We start from the raw sequence: 20733 nt of genomic DNA on the forward strand, positions 1-20733 counted from the left end.
ATGACTGTGGTCGCACCGACATCCACACGACAACAATTCCCACGGACCCTGGCATGACTCCAGTGTTTGTGAAGCAATATCGCTTGCCTCTCGCATCCATGGAGTCCCTTACTGAAATAATTAAGAACCTTGAGTCCCGGGGAATAATCCGTCCAGTCCACAGCACTTTCAATAATCTGGTGCTGGGAATATTGAAGCCAAACAGCCAGTGGAGACTCTGTGCCGACCCTAGGAAGCTCAACAAACGCGTCCATACTTCCCGATGGCCTCTGCCCTACATTGACCAAGGGCTGGCCCAGATTCAAGGGTCACAAGTATTCACTGCAATAGACCTGACCAATGGATTCTGGACCGTGCCTGTCAGTAGGGAGGAAGGAAGATGAGTCTTTCTGATTCATATCAAAAATGATTTATCCATAGTAGTTCAAGCAAAAAGCTATCACTAATAATCCTTAGTGAGGAAGCAGTTGCCACAATCCACATGTATTAGACTAAAAAAGCCAATGCATTTCGGAAATTATTTCCTTCATCAGGGCGAGTCTAATTATATAAGTCCAGCAAGCAAGTATATAACATAACAAATGCAAGTATGTGACATAAATTCATATAATGGTGACAATTCAAACGAAACATACATTGAAAAAAATGAATGAAAGGAAACATACCAATCAGTAGATGTTACGTCATGGGTAAATATCAATAGCAAAAAAGAAAAAAGAAAAATGCCTTAAGTGGTTTATAAGGTAAATAAATGAAACCAAAGAAGAATAGATGTGGATTTACCTCATTGGTGTGGTCAGTGGTGAAAAACAGAACGTCCTGCGTTCATGCCCACTCAGCAGTGGGTTGTAAATGACATTATGCACAAAGGCATGGAGAAAATCCACTCGTGCTTACAAGGAAACCAATCTGTGGATCATAAAAGATCCAATTAGATACTGTGTTTTACACTCATACTTGGTCAAAGAGAAGGATTGTGATCAGATTCTTACCTTGTAATACACAGAGAGAAACGATCCTCCACTGTGCAGCTGCAGGGCAGTGACACAGACTGCAGTGTGAAGCCGTTGTCTAGGCAACGGTTCTTTTGTTTAGCATGTGACCACCTTGTTTCTGTGAGATGCAGGTGGTCACAATTAATGATGTAAAATCGGCCAGGGCCCACAAAAATGACAAACCAAATATTTATGGGGCATCATCAATAGGTGCCCATAATTGTAATGATAAAATCCGAAAAAAATTAAACATTAGAATAATGAAGATAGAAAAAATACTGTCACAGGTCCTGTGGCTGTCTGGTCACAAATACTGCTGTAAATTCGACCAGGGCCCCCAAAAAATAAAAAATGAGGTATTTATAGGGCATCACAAATGGGTGCCCATAATTGTAATAACAAATTCCCAAATTAAAAAAAAAAAAAAATAGGAAAAAACAAAGTAGTGGTGATGGATTTATGTAGGTGGTCACAAATAATGATGTAAAATAGGCCAGGGCCCACAAAGATGTCAAACCAAGTATTTATGGGGCATCATAAATAGGTGCCCATAACTGTGATAGTAAAATCCGAAAAAAAAAAAAAAAATTAAACCAGAGAATAATGAAGATAGAAAAAATACTGTCACAGGTCCTATGGCTATCTGGTCACGAATACTGTTGTAAAGTCGGCCAGGGCCCACAAAAATTAAAAATGAAGTATTTATGGAGCATCACCAATGGGTGCCCATAATTGTAATGACAAAATTCCAAATAAATATATGAAGTAACAAAGTAGTAAAGATAGAAAAAATACTGTCACAGGTCTTTAAGCTGTCTGGACAGCAAGACATAACAAAATTAAGCTAAGGTAATAGTAAGACTATTCAAACGTAGATGAGCAGTTGAAGCACAGTCACAGTGCGTAAGGTGTCGCCCAGGGGCGGCACCTTGAGTCCCAGACATACGTCCGGGACATGCACTAGGGCTGTTACTAGAATGCTCAAAACATGATTAGACAAAAGGCAACATATGCCAGACAATAATTAAGAAAATAAAGCAAAAAAGGCTACATGAGATAGAGTGATTCGAACTAGTTAAGCTCAACGGCTGTCAACATGTGGAAATGTAAAAAAACTACTGTTCTTTCTGTGCTTGAGTTGTATACTTTAACATGTTTTCATACATAGGGGTCTCTTTGCCCTGTGCTCTAATTATTACTTTTTGATTGCATTGGCTACTCTATATGATGCTCAGAGTAATTTGTGAAAGATGTTCTGAACATTTGGATACTGTTTTTTTACATTTCCACATGTTGACAGCCGTTGAGCTTAACTAGTTCGAATCACTCTATCTCATGTAGCCTTTTTTGCTTTATTTTCTTAATTATTGTCTTGCATATGTTGCCTTTTGTCTAATCATGTTTTGAGCATTCTAGTAACAGCCCTACTGCATGTCCCGGACGTATGTCTGGGACCCAAGGTGCCGCCCCTGGGCGACACCTTACGCACTGTGACTGTGCTTCAACTGCTCATCTACGTTTGAATAGTCTTACTATTACCTTAGCTTAATTTTGTTATGTCTTGCTGTCCAGACAGCTTAAAGACCTGTGACAGTATTTTTTCTATCTTTACTACTTTGTTACTTCATATATTTATTTGGAATTTTGTCATTACAATTATGGGCACCCATTGGTGATGCTCCATAAATACTTCATTTTTAATTTTTGTGGGCCCTGGCCGACTTTACAACAGTATTCGTGACCAGATAGCCATAGGACCTGTGACAGTATTTTTTCTATCTTCATTATTCTCTGGTTTAATATTTTTTTTTTTCGGATTTTACTATCACAGTTATGGGCACCTATTTATGATGCCCCATAAATACTTGGTTTGACATCTTTGTGGGCCCTGGCCTATTTTACATCATTATTTGAGACCACCTACATAAATCCATCACTACTCCTTTGTTTTTTCATAATTTTTTTTTTTTTTAATTTGGGAATTTGTTATTACAATTATGGGCACCCATTTGTGATGCCCTATAAATACCTCATTTTTTATTGTTTGGGGGCCCTGGTCGAATTTACAGCAGTATTTGTGACCAGACAGCCACAGGACCTGTGACATTATTTTTTCTATCTTCATTATTCTAATGTTTAATTTTTTTCGGATTTTATCATTACAATTATGGGCACCTATTGATGATGCCCCATAAATATTTGGTTTGTCATTTTTGTGGGCCCTGGCCGATTTTACATCATTAATTGTGACCACCTGCATCTCACAGAAACGAGGTGGTCACATGCTAAACAAAAGAACCGTTGCCTAGACAACGGCTTCACACTGCAGTCTGTGTCACTGCCCTGCAGCTGCACAGTGGAGGATCGTTTCTCTCTGTGTATTACAAGGTAAGAATCTGATCACAATCCTTCTCTTTGACCAAGTATGAGTGTAAAACACAGTATCTAATTGGATCTTTTATGATCCACAGATTGGTTTCCTTGTAAGCACGAGTGGATTTTCTCCATGCCTTTGTGCATAATGTCATTTACAACCCACTGCTGAGTGGGCATGAACGCAGGACGTTCTGTTTTTCACCACTGACCACACCAATGAGGTAAATCCACATCTATTCTTCTTTGGTTTCATTTATTTACCTTATAAACCACTTACGGCATTTTTCTTTTTCTTTTTTCTTTTTTGCTATTGATATTTACCCATGATGTAACATCTACTGATTGGTATGTTTCCTTTCATTCATTTTTTTCAATGTATGTTTCGTTTGAATTGTCACCATTATATGAATTTATGTCACATACTTGCATTTGTTATGTTATATACTTGCTTGCTGGACTTATATAATTAGACTCGCCCTGATGAAGGAAATAATTTCCGAAATGCATTGGCTTTTTTAGTCTAATACATGTGGATTGTGGCAACTGCTTCCTCACTAAGGATTATTAGTGATAGCTTTTTGTTTGAACTACTATGGATAAATCATTTTTGATATGAATCAGAAAGACTCATCTTCCTTTCTCTAAGAAGTATGGTATATTATGGATACTTGAACATATTGTCGTGAATCAGATATAAATACGTGCCCATCTTGGGCCCCATATGAGAGCGGTTGTGTGACCCAGTATTATTACTTGGTCTCCAGCGTGTGTTGCAATTATAAGTCCGGGTGTCTCCAGACTTGTCACAGCCAGCTCCTTTTCAATAGGATGTATATTCTTTTTTGAAATATTTGATTTTTACTTGAATATTCTGAACATTTTTTGAATACATGGTGGTGCCCACTCTCTTCTCTGTTTGTCAGTAGGGAGGACCCATACAAACTGGCTTTTACCTTTGGGGGCCAGCAGTACACCTGGACCCGGACTCCCTTCGGATACCTCAACTCCGGCAATGAATTCAACATTTTCTTACATAAGGCCATGCCCGACCTGGGTGCGAGGGGTAACCTGGCTTATGTAGATGATGTCCTCATCAAAGGTTCATCTGTGGAGGAACACATAGCGGAGATCCGTTATGTTCTGACACAGTTGAGGGCCGCCGGAGCAAAACTCTCCTTTCAGAAAGCACAGTGGTGTAGAACCCATGTTAATTTCTTGGGGCATGAGATTACTCCTCAGGGTCTCTGTCCCCAGGAAAAGAAAGTGGAAGCACTCCAGAAACTGAAGGATCCCACAACTCTGTGGTAACTAAGGAGCCTCCTTGGACTGACTAATTACAGCAGAAAGTTCATTGAGGGCTACGCAGAGATCACCAGACCCCTGATTCATCTCTTGAAGGTGGGGGTCAGGTGGGAATGGGGTCCAGAACAATCCGAGGCAGTAAGACAACTCAAGAAGCCTCTCACAAGCGCCTTGCCTAGCTTACCCTGTCAGAAACAAGGAGTTCTTCCTGGAGACAGGGTTCTCTAATACGTGCTTGACGGCAGTATTATACCAAAAGCATGACAAGGTCAATAAAGTAATCTCCTATGCGAGCAAAACTTTATCCTCTGTGGAGGAAATATTCAACGATTGTGAAAAGGCACTCCTGGCAACGGTGTGGGCATTGAAGAATTACCACCCGTTCATTCAGGGGGAACACATCATAGTGGAGACTCCACACCAGCCTCTGCAATACCTCCAAAGTGACAGAATCCGGGCCGGAAATGTGAGTAATTCCCGAATTACTTCCTGGATGCTGTCAATGCAAGGTTTTCCTGTGGAGGTCAGATATGGCCAAAACAAGAAGAGTCCCCTCGCGCAAGGTCTGGCTGACTTGCATGATTGTGCCAGAGAAAACTGTCTCGAGGACGAAAGTCTAAAAATCAAGGACAACATGGAGGCATACCTTAATTCCCCCACACAAAGTCTTTGAAGAAGACAAGTGTGAGGGAATGCCCACTGTCTATGTGGATGGATGCTCTTACCATGTTGACAACAACGGGGAGAAAGAACTGGTGGCCGGCGTAGGGAATGCATGAGTGAAGGAGTTTCCAGAACCCTCCGCTGGATACAAAATTGGTCCCCGAACTAGTCAGGTGGCAGAATTGATGGCTGTGCATCAGGCCATCCTCACTGCTGTCCAACATCAACTCCACAAACTGGTCATAATCACATATTCGGATTATGTACGGAACGGGTTCGTGGAGCACCTGGTTAACTGGAAAACCAGAGGCATGTTATGTGCTAATAACAAACCCTTGAAACATGGGAAGTTAATCCAAAATATTGATGATCTGGTCACATCGAATGGGATGACCATCTACTGGAAAAAGATCAAGGGTCATTCCAAAGTAGAGGGACCAGACAAAACTGGAAATTACTTAGCTGATCAGCTGGCCAAAACCGGGGCCATCCAAGGGGATCTAATAGAAATAGAGTCCCTGTTGGGGGAAATCCAGGTCACTGCCATTACTAGGTCCCAGACCAATGCTCACAATCATCTTTCAACTGCACAATGGAGTAAGGAGACCCCTGATGCTGATTTGATTACAGCTCAGAAGGGGGATCCAATAAATTGGTAAGTTTTACCAACACATTGAGGACCCTGAGAACTTTCCCCTGACTGATACCGATTACATTGGGAAAGAGGACCTAAGAGTGTTGATGAAATGTCCAAAAAGGTTCCGAATCCAAGACGGTTTGTTGGTAAGGAAATCCCAAGCTGGCCATGATCAGTGGGTGGTCCCTACCTCATTCCGAAGCCTGATGTTAAGTCACGCCCATGATGCGGCCACCGCCGGTCATAGGGGGTTTCACACAACACTGGAAATTTTAAGAGAGTTTGCATACTGGCCACACATGGGGCAGGACCTCGACCAATACTTGAAGGGGTGTCTTGTGTGTGCACAGTTTCAGCCATCATCCCTCACACACCGTGCGCCTCTCCAAAAGAGGGGGATGACACTGCCATGCTCAGATTTGCACATCGACTTTGTAGGCCCTGTAATTCGCTCGTCTAGAGGAAACAAGTACATGTTGACCATTACATGCTTGTTTACCAAGTGGGTGGAATGTCTCCCAGCCCCAAACTGCAAGGCAGAAACAGCAGCTGCCCTGATGATTAACCACATCTTTTCCCGTTTTGGTCTACCTCAAAGGATTGAGTCAGACAGAGGTAGCCACTTCACCAGTGAAGTAATGACAAAGTTGTGGGAGATACTGGGGGTTAAAAGGAAGCTACACATTGCTTACAGGCCAGCTTCTTCTGGAGAAGTGGAGAGATACAACCGAACCATTGTGAGCATATTAAAAAGTTTGTGGCAGATTCTGGGCCAAGTTGGGATATCCGACTACCTCTGATCCTAATGGCCATCAGATCTACCCCGTCATCTGCAACTAAAATGTCACCATTTGAGTTGATGACTGGACGCAAGATGGTGCTTCCCCAGCATCTGCTCTACAGGACCCAAGAGCAGACACTGATAAATGCCTCCACAACTCATGAGTATGTGGAGAATTTAAGGAAACACCTTCAGCATGCTTTTGCATATGCTCAGCGGAATCTAGAAAGATCAGCTGATAGCATGAAAACCCACTATGACCTGAAGACCACCAGGAAGGAATATACTGTGGGAGACCGGGTCTATCTATACAATTTCCAAAGGAACCAGGCCAAACAGCGGAAATTTTTGCCTACATGGAAGGGGCCGTTTGAAATTATAGACAAGATCTCCCCTGTAGCGTACAAGATCCACATCCCCAAGGGCAGTTCGGCAGAGGGGGAAGACAAGTGGGTACATATAAATCAGCTAAAGTGTTGCCATCCTAGGCACACTCTGCAACAACTGGAGGAATCCTCTGGAATCCCAGAGGGGGCCGCCCCAGATCAATAAAAGCTCCAATCCTAAAATATTCCACATATAGTCTATACAATTCTGTGATCCTTGAATATATGTTCTTGTCTCCTAATTAAAAAAAAAATGTATATGTTCATATCTTCTGATTTATAAAATGTATATGTCGCCCCACTATATCAATAGTGGGGGAAAAAGGTCTATGAATAGGTATTGCCGTTTTGCTTTATCATCCTAGGAGAGAGGAAACCATGGAGATTGACCAAGGAGGACGACTGGGGACTGGGAGCAGAGACCCGAGGGGCCCGGGGTACCGCCCAATATTCCCATCAGGACCGGCGAGGAGAACCGATCGATCCAACTGGGTGGAGGAAAAGATGCTGAACTGTGCCATCTACAGAATTGGAAGAAGATAATGCGGACATACCAGCACAGGGCTCAAAACATCCTTGGCACCCGACTTCCCCTCGACTCGAATCAAAGCGCAGTTGGGCGGGGGGTTTTGTCAAGGGTTTTGACCCATGTTGAATCCTTAGACTGGGTAGATGTGGGGATGAGCTGTCGCCGCCCATTATTCTATACCAGAACAAACTAAATCAATAGACTGGGTGGATGTGGGGATGAGCTGTCACCACCCACATTCATGCCAGAATCCAGGAGAACTGCGCAGTTGGCACAAGACCACTCCAAAGATACAACCTTCTTGTGGGGGGTTCCACATCACCAATCTACTGTAAGGATGCCATCAAAACAATGTTAAGCAAGGGTCCTATACTATCAAGCAAATGACCACTCTATTGAAATGCAGTAATTCAAGACAGATCCCAAAAATTGATGCAATACCGGTACTCACCACTATCAGAAAGCCGGCGTTTTAAAACCACCAGACTTTTGTGTAAAACTGAACAGAGAAACCCAAACCAGGCCAAGGAAAGACTTGCTAAGAGGTGGATACAATGTAAAACTATATTCTGAAATGACTTGAAGGAAGTAATTATTTAATGTATATGTAAAAATTGTAAGTTTGATTTAAACTGGGAACGAAAGTGACATTTAGCTGAATTCTGCCTGACAACTCCCCCCGACAGGAGAAACCTGCTCAGCCACTCTTCCCAGGCCTAGCTGCATCCTGCTTCCCCACCAAAAGGAGTTGACACCTCTCTGATTCGATTAGGGGAGGGGCACCTGCAGGAGGTTGCACAAAGCCTTGTCCGGGACTCAGGCAAATGTTATATTGGGGGGGCCGTAAAGTGGCTTCCTCTTGGGAGAAGTGGGAGGAGAAGTGCCTCTGTGAGCCACCCGAGCTGGAGGCGGGGGCAGACAGAAGCTTCCCCCATGTGCTTTGGAACCTAAACCACACCCATCTGGGCCAGAGCATAATTTTAAAAAAGATGGATAATTCATAGTACGGACTTGTCAGAATTATAAAAGTAATATCATTATTCTTGTGATTTTTCTGTGCACGTTTTAAGAGGTGTTAGGGCCCTGTGGTGTATGCTAGGGGGTTGCTAGCGGAAAATAGGGTCTTACTCCAAATGTCTGCATGTTAAAAATCTGACACTTCATCAATTAATGTCCATACTCCTATCGCACATGTGTGTAATTTTTGGTAAATGTCCGATATCGGTAAACCAGTCAAAAAGCGCAAAATGTTGTCATTTTTTAATGTAAGCCCCCAGGAAGATCAGAGGCGGACAAGCATGGACCATAAGGAATATATAATATGTACATGTAATTTCAACAAATTGTGTATCTGGGAAATATGTATTTGAATCAAATATAGATTTGTGGGCAAATTGACCAGGGGAGGATCTTCTGACCCATCAGACCTCATCATGATGACAATCCATTTCCTTCCCCCAATCATGGGAGAGGGGAGAATTGGGCCAATGACAAGTAGAGAGGGGCAGGCTCAGTTATGCCACGCACATACCCACTTCCAAAACACATAAAAAGAGACTGCTGGGACAGGTAGAGAGATTCAATTCCATTTGCTGCGGAGCGTGCTGACCGACGACTTCACATCCAGAGATCCAACACTTAGACATCCAAGCTAAACAGAGACTACAGAACTTTGAACCAAGAAGGCCCCACTGCAAGCAAAAGTATTTGTCAGCAGGCCTCAGCATCCTTAAAATCATTTGCAAACTATTCCACAGCGGGGCGAGCTGTCTGAATTCTTTGCCAAGAACTCTTGCCAGTACCCAGAAAGCAGTGTTACATCCAGAATCCACTTGATCCGGACCGGAAAGCAGAGCAGTATCCAGAACCAGAGGCCGCTGTATCCAGAGAGGCTAGACCAGCACAGCAGAGCTGACCCAGACGCTGTGAGCAGAACCGCCGAAGTCCATTCCAGTTGACCAGATCCGTGACGAGGCCTATTTCAAATTTATATTGTGAGTACCTAGCAGAACTGTGCAGAACCAATCTCTTAGTTAAAATAATCTAATTCAAGCTATTTTAACCTAAGTAGAACTGCCTCCTAGAAATCGTGTCATCTGTCATTTTAAAGCTGCGAGCTGTCATCTGTCATTCTAAAGCTGCAAGCTGTCACCTGTCATTTGAGTTTTACTTTAAATCCGAAAATCTACCTTTATTAAATTGTCCGTATATCTGGAACCGTTTATCCTAGGAACAAGATTTAACTTTCCTCTGAAAGCTTAGAATCTGAGCTTTCCAACAAGCCTAGAACCGACTTCCTACTCCTTATACTTTTACCGCAATCGCGATTTACGCACTCACGAAATTTACCGCGATTTGCGATTTGGCTCAATTTCTCCACTATAATAGCAGCTCCATTCTTTCCTTTGTTAAAATCTGTTTGCAACCTGGTAATAACTCATAGAGCATTGCTAAAGTGAGCCTGAACTAATACCAACAAGCATCTCTCACTCACCCTGAATCTCAAGAGGGAATTAAAATCAGTTAGCACATTTTCCCATCCGTTGCCATCACATTTAAAAGCATTTTGGGCCTGTGTTTCAAACTTCTACCTGTTTCCTCTAAGCTTGCTGGGGGGGGAACTGAATTTCTTATTGTATTTGATTGCATTCCTGAGAACTGTGTGCTCCTCTTTCCATCTCCTTCCATTTCTTACATTGCATAGTGGGGGGGGTGAATTGCCAGAGAAAATGTGATTACATTGTTGTTGGTTGAAATCATATCAAGTTTATTTGCTGTACTGCATTTTATTCCACCTTGCATTTCCTTGAAACCATCAAGCATTTTCAGCTACCTCATCCTCTATACTACTCCTAAGTAATCAAGTGTAACACTGTAACATTACCCATTGTGGATCCACATCATATGTCTCAGTGTACTATCAGATATTAATTTATTATAAAAGTGTGATATATATATCTTGTTAATTTTTCAAATAAACCTTTTCATTTGCCAAACAAACCTACTTCTTGGCTCAGTGGGGTCAGGGGGATTCTAAGAGGGGGGTGTTATACAAGGGTTGTCATCCAGACTACTGAACTGGACATAAAAATACATCAATAAGGGTTTTCCTCAGCATCCCAGACTAGGCATTGACTTAGCTGTAGTGTTGAAGTGAAGCCGCTTAACACCACCTTACCGCCCAAAATCAGCCAATTCAGTGGTATTATGAGTGGCGAATCACTGCCAGTGGAAATACCACCAAAATCCCCCATGGGGTCCTACAGACTCCAATTAATGGGGACTAACACCCCCTAGCACCACTTGTAATCTGGCTATAATACCGTTGGGCTAAGTGTCAGTAGCAGTATTACAGTTTGGTGGTATATTGGCAGATTTACTGCTGCGATAACACCAAAGCTATAATGAGGCTCATCGTATTTGTAACCACAAGATTACAAAAGAAAAAGTCATAAGCATAAAAAGTATCCTAACCTTACTTTCCTTTACAATAATGTGTGCAGCTTTTAGAATTCAAGAAATTCATTAAGGGAGACACAGTCGCCCAGTACCTATAGTCTTAGGGACTGATCGGTTCCCCATAAGAGTGATATAAAGCAAGGGAAGTATCTCCAAAAAGTCAGTCAGGAAGCAGACAACAGCTAAATGACACAGTGTCCCGTCAAAGTCTATGGGAGGAAAGCAGCAAAAAGACAATCTTTCCTAACATTCATCTTTGCTTATAGAGAGTTTGTCACCATAGGGTGGTTTCAATCTAGCACCGACTGTGAGGAGGTCAAAGTAGGTGTCATGCCAGGCTTGGAGCATAGGTGTGTAGAATAACAATACTGTTCTTGGCTTGGAGCATAGGTGTGTAGAATAACAATACTGTTCTTGCCTTGTCTTTGGTGGAGAAGTGGAAATGATCCACAGGAAGGGTCTGGGCTATTCACTAAACATGGACATTCTGACCTTTTTTGCAGCACTTTTTATTTAGAGATAACGGGGCTAGATGACATCTCCTCTCTGGTAGCCCACGCAGTTCGGGGAGGGGGGGGTTTGAGTTGTAGTAAAATGTGTGACAACGCATAGAGGGCAGTAGATGATGGGCAGTGCTATGCGTTGTCTGGAAATATAAATCAACGGTTACGGCTATTTTAGGAATAGGGCTCCATCTTCTCTCACCAGAGGCGTTGCTGGAGGGGGGGCTCGAGGGGGCTATAGCCCCAGGTCTTTTGGTTGTAGCCCCGGATAGAAGCTTGGGGGCTACAACTAAAAGACTAGATAGCCCTGAGTCCTGACAGTCCCGACATTAACTTAGCCCCACAACTTTTCCTGACCTAGCAACACCCCTGTCTCTCACTATATGACTAGGTCCGTCAAGTGTCCTTCACCTCTGCTACACTTATCAGCCTATAGTTTCCCACAGGCCGGTAAACTAAGCCATCTAGTAAATTATGAACAGCAATGTTAAAAGTCACTTTTATATTTACTTACAAAAATATCATTACCTGTTACAAAAGATTAAAAAAGGTCAACCTGTAGGTGACATTTAGTCACAGGTTTGAAACCTGGTATGTGTGACTCCACTCGTGATTTTTCTGATGCCAGCCAATTAAGTATGCTCAATACAGAGTAGCAATAGTAACTATTTTTACAGTGCTTAAATGTGACAGGAATCTTGCACCATATAAAGCACGTGATATAATAATGCAATAAAACCCGACGGGTAGGTGCTTTACTGGGTCAGGTAATGCACAGGGGCAAGTTACAGGCCTGTGCGAAGTAAATTTTTAATTTACAGTTGTGTTTAATCTATGTATGTCCACCCATGTATTGTCCCCGGTGACTGTTCCATTTACTCCCCCCACACCCTGTTCAGAATGTCACTCGTTAGCACCTCATTGTAAGAAGCTCACTGCTTCCTGTCAAATCTGATTTCTTATTTATTGTATGTTCTTTTATGATCAAAGGAGCATTGTTCCTCCCTGCATACATACATACACACATACATACATACATACATACATACATAAAGCACCCCACGCGGAGGGGTTTATTGATATTAGCATCCTGGCTGTTGTTTTCCAGGAGATTAATCTTTTTTTTTTTAAGTTGAGAAACTGACAGGTTACTCTTTCTCAACTTTAAAAAAAATGTCTGCCATGGTCAAATGAGAAGGGAAGTACACATAGCCCCTTCTCCCTATCCATGGTGGCCATTGCCGCTCGGGAAAGCATCGCAACACATAGTGTTCCAGGCGCCGGAGAAGAACCAGGCAGCTTCAGGTAAGTGGGGCAGGATTTGGAATGAGGGGGGAGTAGGTGGGGAGGTGGGAATTGGGGTAGGTAGGTGGAGGGGAGTCTGCACCAGAGGACTTACCTGCTTCCTGATGGGGAAAATGGTGACTTCCTACTGCTCAGGGGACTCGGATTGCAGGATTTACCATGAAGTAAAGCTTACGTTACAAGCCCAATGAATGGCTGAGAGGCCGCCTGGCACTACCTGATCGGCTGGGAGGCCGTCTGCACTCCCCTCCCGCACCCTTATGGGGTGCTAATCCTATGTAACACACGTAGAATATTAACATGTGGATAGTCAACCTATAACATTCTCGTTTCCAGTATTCTCAGTAGTTGACCTTTGACATGAAACCCAACAGACGTTGCTTTGTCACAAGATCTAAAGAAGACTTTCAACTTTACTTGACTTCCCATCACAACTAAGAAAACAAATGAACCCTAAAGTGAGTCCACTCTCTGCGCAGAGGTAATTGCAAGAATAAACATGCCAAAGCTGTTGCAAGGAGACTACATTACCTTGTTCCTGTTGAGCAACAGTACATACACCAGGAAGTATCGTTCTCGTCAAGGATACTCTCTGGTGGTGTAGACGTGTAGCAGACTCCGATCCGAAATGCTGTGCAGTTGGCTACCGTGATCTCCCAGTAATGCAGACCGCGTGCAGGCAGCGGCTCGCCCAGGATCGATGGAATCCTGAAGGCAAAGGAAGGGGTAACAGGTATTCGAGTTAAATAGCATCTGGAATCGAGGAAAGCAGTGCACAACTTAAAATAAAGCTGCACGTGTCTAAAGTAGAGGGTACGCCTATATTTGTGTCGATATTCTCCCCATTTTTAATTGCATTATCATCGATATTATATAAGTATAGGGTGTAACATACATCTGTTTTACGTGGGCCCATCTTAAAACTCAACAGCTCTATATTCTGTTCCTAAGATTTTAGCCTAATCATATATCTTTTGGATACATTGCCGTGCCGCCCTGATGTGTGATGAGTCGGCAGGTGGAGGGAAGTCCTGCAACAATGGGATTTGACCCCCAATGTTTATTCACAAATCCAAATACGTGGGAAGTGAACTTTGGACAATACAGACCAGGGTGAGATGTGTTCCCCTGATTCATCCCAATGCAATGTAAACCTATAAGAGAACCCAGGCTAATATGGCCTCACACACATGCTAGTGTGATGATCCCTAATGTGTTGTGTCATGGGCGGTGTTTAGTCTTGTACTCCAATTGCACGTTCAGGGGTAGGCCTCTCTCCCACTATACAGGACTCTTGAATCCAGGTGTGGCCTATATCTCTGCTTAATATATGAGGAAACCGGCTACATTATGAAGGCTAGGCCCACTGGTATAGGACCTCAACTCTAGACCTGGACATAAATTGCCCGAACCGAGCAATCTCGCAGCCTACGGTACGGATACCTCACACCACGAGCGTGGACACAGGCAGCAGTCACAGCCAAGCATCCATGCATGATAGAATACGCCTAGGGCCAAACACATCCGGTCTGGTGCACACATAACCGTCCAGACTGAAACACCTGACGTACCGCAACACCTATACCACTAGCATGCGGCGACCACCACCCGAAAGGAATTTGGTATAGCTGACCTCACATGAACTCTCTCAACAATAGCAATCTATCTCAAACCTCAACAGCCCACACCCATGTGTCTGACCTCCCTTGGGCTGCTTAGTCGAGCCTTGCCAGCCATCTAAGTCCTAGAATGGCAACTTGCACACACGCATCTCCTAAACTAATCCCCCCAGAATGTTTCCAACCACATCCACTACGGTCACCAAGGGCGCCAAACATGGAAAAGCGCATTAAGGTCACAAAGGTGGGGAAAAGCGCTACATAATAAAAAAACAAATATAACACAATACAATATAACCCAATAAGCTCAAATTTCAGCATTCTTAAATCACACTAAAGCCCGCACAACCACTCCTCGCACAGCAAACAGCACAAATTTCACCACACCGCAACAACAAACAATCAACACATAAGTTACATCAACAGCACACAAGGACTTGTATCGATCGGATATTCACAGCCAAGCTCAGCTAATGGTGACAACCTAGCTGAAGCCGCCAACAGGACACCACCTTCTCACTTTCCTATGCCCTCTTCACCCCACTAACCCACCTCCTTGTTTGCAGATCCGCCAGAGCGCGTGGGGACCAATTCCGTTGGTGACGGTGCGCTGTATAAATACCTTTAACATAACATAACATGCCTAATGATTGTATACATGTATATAAAATCTGATGCGCTGTACGGGAGTGCTTGAACGGGAGTTGGGGGGATCATTGTTACTATTGGTATTATTACTACCACTTACTGTTATGTAAAATCAATAAAGAAAGTTTGGAAAAAAAACGGAACTAGCATTGTTTGGGCCCAAACATCTCCTTCACCCTAAGAAGCGCCCCCATCCACCTTGCTTTCTTGGCTCGGAACTGCCCATTGCTACTAAGATCAAAAATGTAGGCTGAAGGAGAACTTGAGCGGCGAAGGTCAGTTCGGTGCTAAGGTGCGGTCTATCTTTTATACCCTGCGTCTTCTGCGGCAGGCACTGCCATTTGTTCCGTCAGATGGCCATGCAGTAGTGGTCGGAGCCCTCGAGAGCTTACATTTAGACTACTGTAACAGTCTTCTTGCAGGGATCCCGATTAAACAACGTCAGCTGTTGAAGATAGCGCAAAATGCTGCATTTAGGTTGATATTTAGAGTGGGTAAGTCCTCCTCCATCTCAGGATTAGACCAATCATTTCATTGATTAACTGTGAATGGCAGAATCGGTTTCCAGGTTCTTTTGTCTAAACCTTGCTCCATCATATTTGCTGGAGAAAATGTGTAAATATCAACCCATACGGAGGCTTCGGTCAAGTGATAAACTGCTACTGGTGGATCGACCCTACTCTTGTGTGTTTAGGGGCGACCCAAGATTTTCGGTTTATGGGCCCAAACTGTGGAACAGCCTTCCGCTGGAGATTCGGGCAGCACAATCCCTTCTTCAATTTAGTAATGCCCTAAAACGTATCTATTTAAGTAGTTGAATGGCGGTATCCATGAGGGTCTGGTCACTTTTTGTATCCATAGTAATTTAGCTCTGTCCCCCTGTCCCAGCTGTATAGTCTTTAACGTCTGTGCCTAAATACGATTCAGTTCGTTCTTTGCATTATATAAATACATCAAATCAAATCTATCCATCACGGGTCAGTGCACCATTCCAGTATCCAGCGATTTTACAGAAGAATTTTTATTCGAGGCATTTTTTACCGAAAAATGTTTACTGTAAAAATAGATTTTTGAAAAATAAATATATATATGGGTGGGGAAAGGTGTTAAAACAGATGGGAAATGGGGTGTTTGGCGGGGCAAGCCACCCCAAATAAAAAAAAATGTAAATTCTTTTTTTTGGGGGGTAAAATAATTTCGGTAAAAAAAAATGCCTCTATTAAAATGTTTTCGGTAAAATCACATATAAGCATGCACCCCTCACGCATTCTTCTAGCTACAGAACCTGCAGTGCCAAACACCGCCAATGTATAGGCCAGCTACCAAACACACATATACATGCATTTCTCTCTCTCTTGCTCACTCACATGCTCACTAACATACACACACACATACACACAGGACAACTAAGACAGTCACCAAGAGCGTGAGATGGCGGCTGAAGTCAGAGAATAGAGAAATGTGAGTGAGGTGTGTTGGTGAGCGAATGTGTGAATATTGCTGCTCCAGGTAGAAGCCTGTACTTTGCACCGGTAGTTTTGGCACCCATCGCAGAAGATGCCTTGACTGCGATACTACCGGACTGTCGTGCATTGTGTAAAAGCATGCCTGCAGCAGTGCAAGGCACATCGCCCAATAAACCTATGACCTCATTCCGTGTTTGGTGGTATTCTATTAGTATTTATACGTAAATATTGCGAAACCCAATCACTGTTACCGGCACTCAGTCGGGTAGATTTACTGAATTACGAGTGGAGGCATGGCAGAGTTAGTCCCCATTTTTGGAATCCATTAGACTCCATTGGGCAAATGGCAGATTGAATGCAGCAGTAATTCTGCCTACGTTAAATCTGTCAATTTTTGGCATCTAAGTGGAAGATGTACTTCCAGCTCCATGCTCCAGCTCCATGCTTCAGCTCCATGCTCCAGCTCCATGCTTCAGCTCCATGCTCCAGCTCCATGCTCCATGCTCCAGCACCATGCTCCAGCTCCATGCTCCAGCACCATGCTCCAGCTCCATGCTCCAGCTCCATGCTTCAGCTCCATGCTCCAGCTCCATGCTCCAGCACCATGCTCCAGCTCCATGCTCCAGCTCCATGCTGGTGGTAAATCCTCCACTTGTAAGTGAAAATTGCAATTTGGCAGTGCGGTAAAACTGAAATTAATTGCATTGCCACCAAAAGATGTGGTGCTAAATCAATTACCGCCAAAAATGTACGACCCCACAAAACGCAATGGGCATGTTAGAGAGGTATTAGTGGCGCAACAGAGAGGTCAAGCTATAGAATGGCTTTTCTAAACATATTGGTTGCCACAAAGAGGAAATAGATTTACATAAGATTATTACAATGCAAATCATTGCTGCGTTCCAGAGGCTTCATGGCTCTACCATCACAGGGGTTAATGTATTGTTTTAGTCTTTTATTTGTTATAACAGGTTCATCACGCGTTTGGCGGTAACCCTTGAATGCGGTGGTAATGCTATTACCACCGCATTTAAGGGCCCGCCAAATCACAGGTTTGGTAGGTTTTACCCCCAGCTCTTTGCTATGGGTAAATTTGCTGCGAATTTGACGATTTCCGGTGCAATTACTGTACGGTAATACCACCGACGGTAGTCGTGCCGAAAATTCCCCATTGGGCCCAATGAGGAATAGGGAATTCCCGTTCCGTCAAACCTGTGAATATCGCCTGACCCGTTGGCAGTTGCGCTATTATCGCAGGTGGTATCCCGGCAGGAATGCCGCTGGGATACCGCCCAACTCGTGATGAGGCCCATGTGTTCAGTAGCCCACGCCACTTCAGCCGACCGAGTACTGAAACATCATTTGTTCAGTATTATATGCATGCAATTATTTGGAAAATGTGAGTATACATGCTAAATTCAGAGAGGTGTCATGAACAGTTTCATAGTTTAAAAGCTAAGGCAAAAATACCCACATTTCAGTTTGGGTAGAAAAGGGCTTGCCATAGACATAGAAATAAGTGTTCAGGACACAATTCCCTGCTTCTATTTTAGAGATGTATCTTGTGCATTTAGACATTATGTGGATGGTGCACGTCACATTAGATATGCAAATCTAGAGTTATTTACCTTTAAACTTTTCAAAATGTTATCTTTGTTTCAGCTGGACACACACACACCCCCCCCCCCCCCCCTCAAACCCCCCCCCCCCCCCCCACCCCAAGCGCTGGGCCGAAATTTCCAGACGTGGAAAAATGCAGAAACCTCGGACAGAAATAAAAAAAAATGTAAATTCTTTTTTTTGGGGGGTAAAATAATTTCGGTAAAAAAAAATGCCTCTATTAAAATGTTTTCGGTAAAATCACATATAAGCATGCACCCCTCACGCATTCTTCTAGCTACAGAACCTGCAGTGCCAAACACCGCCAATGTATAGGCCAGCTACCAAACACACATATACATGCATTTCTCTCTCTCTTGCTCACTCACATGCTCACTAACATACACACACACATACACACAGGACAACTAAGACAGTCACCAAGAGCGTGAGATGGCGGCTGAAGTCAGAGAATAGAGAAATGTGAGTGAGGTGTGTTGGTGAGCGAATGTGTGAATATTGCTGCTCCAGGTAGAAGCCTGTACTTTGCACCGGTAGTTTTGGCACCCATCGCAGAAGATGCCTTGACTGCGATACTACCGGACTGTCGTGCATTGTGTAAAAGCATGCCTGCAGCAGTGCAAGGCACATCGCCCAATAAACCTATGACCTCATTCCGTGTTTGGTGGTATTCTATTAGTATTTATACGTAAATATTGCGAAACCCAATCACTGTTACCGGCACTCAGTCGGGTAGATTTACTGAATTACGAGTGGAGGCATGGCAGAGTTAGTCCCCATTTTTGGAATCCATTAGACTCCATTGGGCAAATGGCAGATTGAATGCAGCAGTAATTCTGCCTACGTTAAATCTGTCCATTTTTGGCATCTAAGTGGAAGATGTACTTCCAGCTCCATGCTCCAGCTCCATGCTTCAGCTCCATGCTCCAGCTCCATGCTTCAGCTCCAGCTCCATGCTCCATGCTCCAGCACCATGCTCCAGCTCCATGCTCCAGCACCATGCTCCAGCTCCATGCTCCAGCTCCATGCTTCAGCTCCATGCTCCAGCTCCATGCTCCAGCACCATGCTCCAGCTCCATGCTCCAGCTCCATGCTGGTGGTAAATCCTCCACTTGTAAGTGAAAATTGCAATTTGGCAGTGCGGTAAAACTGAAATTAATTGCATTGCCACCAAAAGATGTGGTGCTAAATCAATTACACCCAAAAATGTACGACCCCACAAAACGCAATGGGCATGTTAGAGAGGTATTAGTGGCGCAACAGAGAGGTCAAGCTATAGAATGGCTTTTCTAAACATATTGGTTGCCACAAAGAGGAAATAGATTTACATAAGATTATTACAATGCAAATCATTGCTGCGTTCCAGAGGCTTCATGGCTCTACCATCACAGGGGTTAATGTATTGTTTTAGTCTTTTATTTGTTATAACAGGTTCATCACGCGTTTGGCGGTAACCCTTGAATGCGGTGGTAATGCTATTACCACCGCATTTAAGGGCCCGCCAAATCACAGGTTTGGTAGGTTTTACCCCCAGCTCTTTGCTATGGGTAAATTTGCTGCGAATTTGACGATTTCCGGTGCAATTACTGTACGGTAATACCACCGACGGTAGTCGTGCCGAAAATTCCCCATTGGGCCCAATGAGGAATAGGGAATTCCCGTTCCGTCAAACCTGTGAATATCGCCTGACCCGTTGGCAGTTGCGCTATTATCGCAGGTGGTATCCCGGCAGGAATGCCGCTGGGATACCGCCCAACTCGTGATGAGGCCCATGTGTTCAGTAGCCCACGCCACTTCAGCCGACCGAGTACTGAAACATCATTTGTTCAGTATTATATGCATGCAATTATTTGGAAAATGTGAGTATACATGCTAAATTCAGAGAGGTGTCATGAACAGTTTCATAGTTTAAAAGCTAAGGCAAAAATACCCACATTTCAGTTTGGGTAGAAAAGGGCTTGCCATAGACATAGAAATAAGTGTTCAGGACACAATTCCCTGCTTCTATTTTAGAGATGTATCTTGTGCATTTAGACATTATGTGGATGGTGCACGTCACATTAGATATGCGAATCTAGAGTTATTTACCTTTAAACTTTTCAAAATGTTATCTTTGTTTCAGCTGGACACACACACACACACCCCCCCCCCCTCAAACCCCCCCCCCCCACCACCCCAAGCGCTGGGCCGAAATTTCCAGACGTGGAAAAATGCAGAAACCTCGGACAGAAACACAAGGAATGCTCTCCCTTCCCCTCCATACACACAAATGTAAAACAGGCTACCCACACGCACACATACACACAAACACCAGCGACAAACAGACACGGGCCATGACTAGAACAATACATGAGATTTCTTCAGAAGAAAAGTAGACAAAAAAAGAACAAATCAGAATATGCAGAAATGCCAGAAGGTTAAGTACGACCTGCCCCCCTACACAC

General features: G+C 43.7%; 1 protein-coding gene and 1 long non-coding RNA gene across 3 annotated transcripts in view; one reads left to right on the forward strand and one right to left on the reverse strand.

Annotated features, from left to right (window-relative positions):
• The window catches only part of CMYA5 (cardiomyopathy associated 5), a 538811-nt gene that overhangs the window by 56016 nt on the left and 462062 nt on the right, over positions 1-20733 (reverse strand). For both annotated transcript variants that reach the window (XM_069627405.1, XM_069627406.1), the window contains exon 12: positions 13468-13644. In XM_069627405.1, coding sequence (XP_069483506.1) covers positions 13468-13644 — 177 coding nt within the window. The remainder of the gene's footprint in view (positions 1-13467; positions 13645-20733) is intronic.
• Positions 3330-4154, forward strand: LOC138511618 (uncharacterized). Its single transcript, XR_011280641.1, has 3 exons — positions 3330-3383; positions 3467-3592; positions 3842-4154. It is a non-coding gene; the product is annotated as an uncharacterized lncRNA (long non-coding RNA).

This window comes from Ambystoma mexicanum, chromosome 6p, assembly GCF_040938575.1.
Source record: "Ambystoma mexicanum isolate Mex_15411 chromosome 6p, UKY_AmexF1_1, whole genome shotgun sequence".
Lineage (NCBI taxonomy): Eukaryota > Metazoa > Chordata > Amphibia > Caudata > Ambystomatidae > Ambystoma > Ambystoma mexicanum.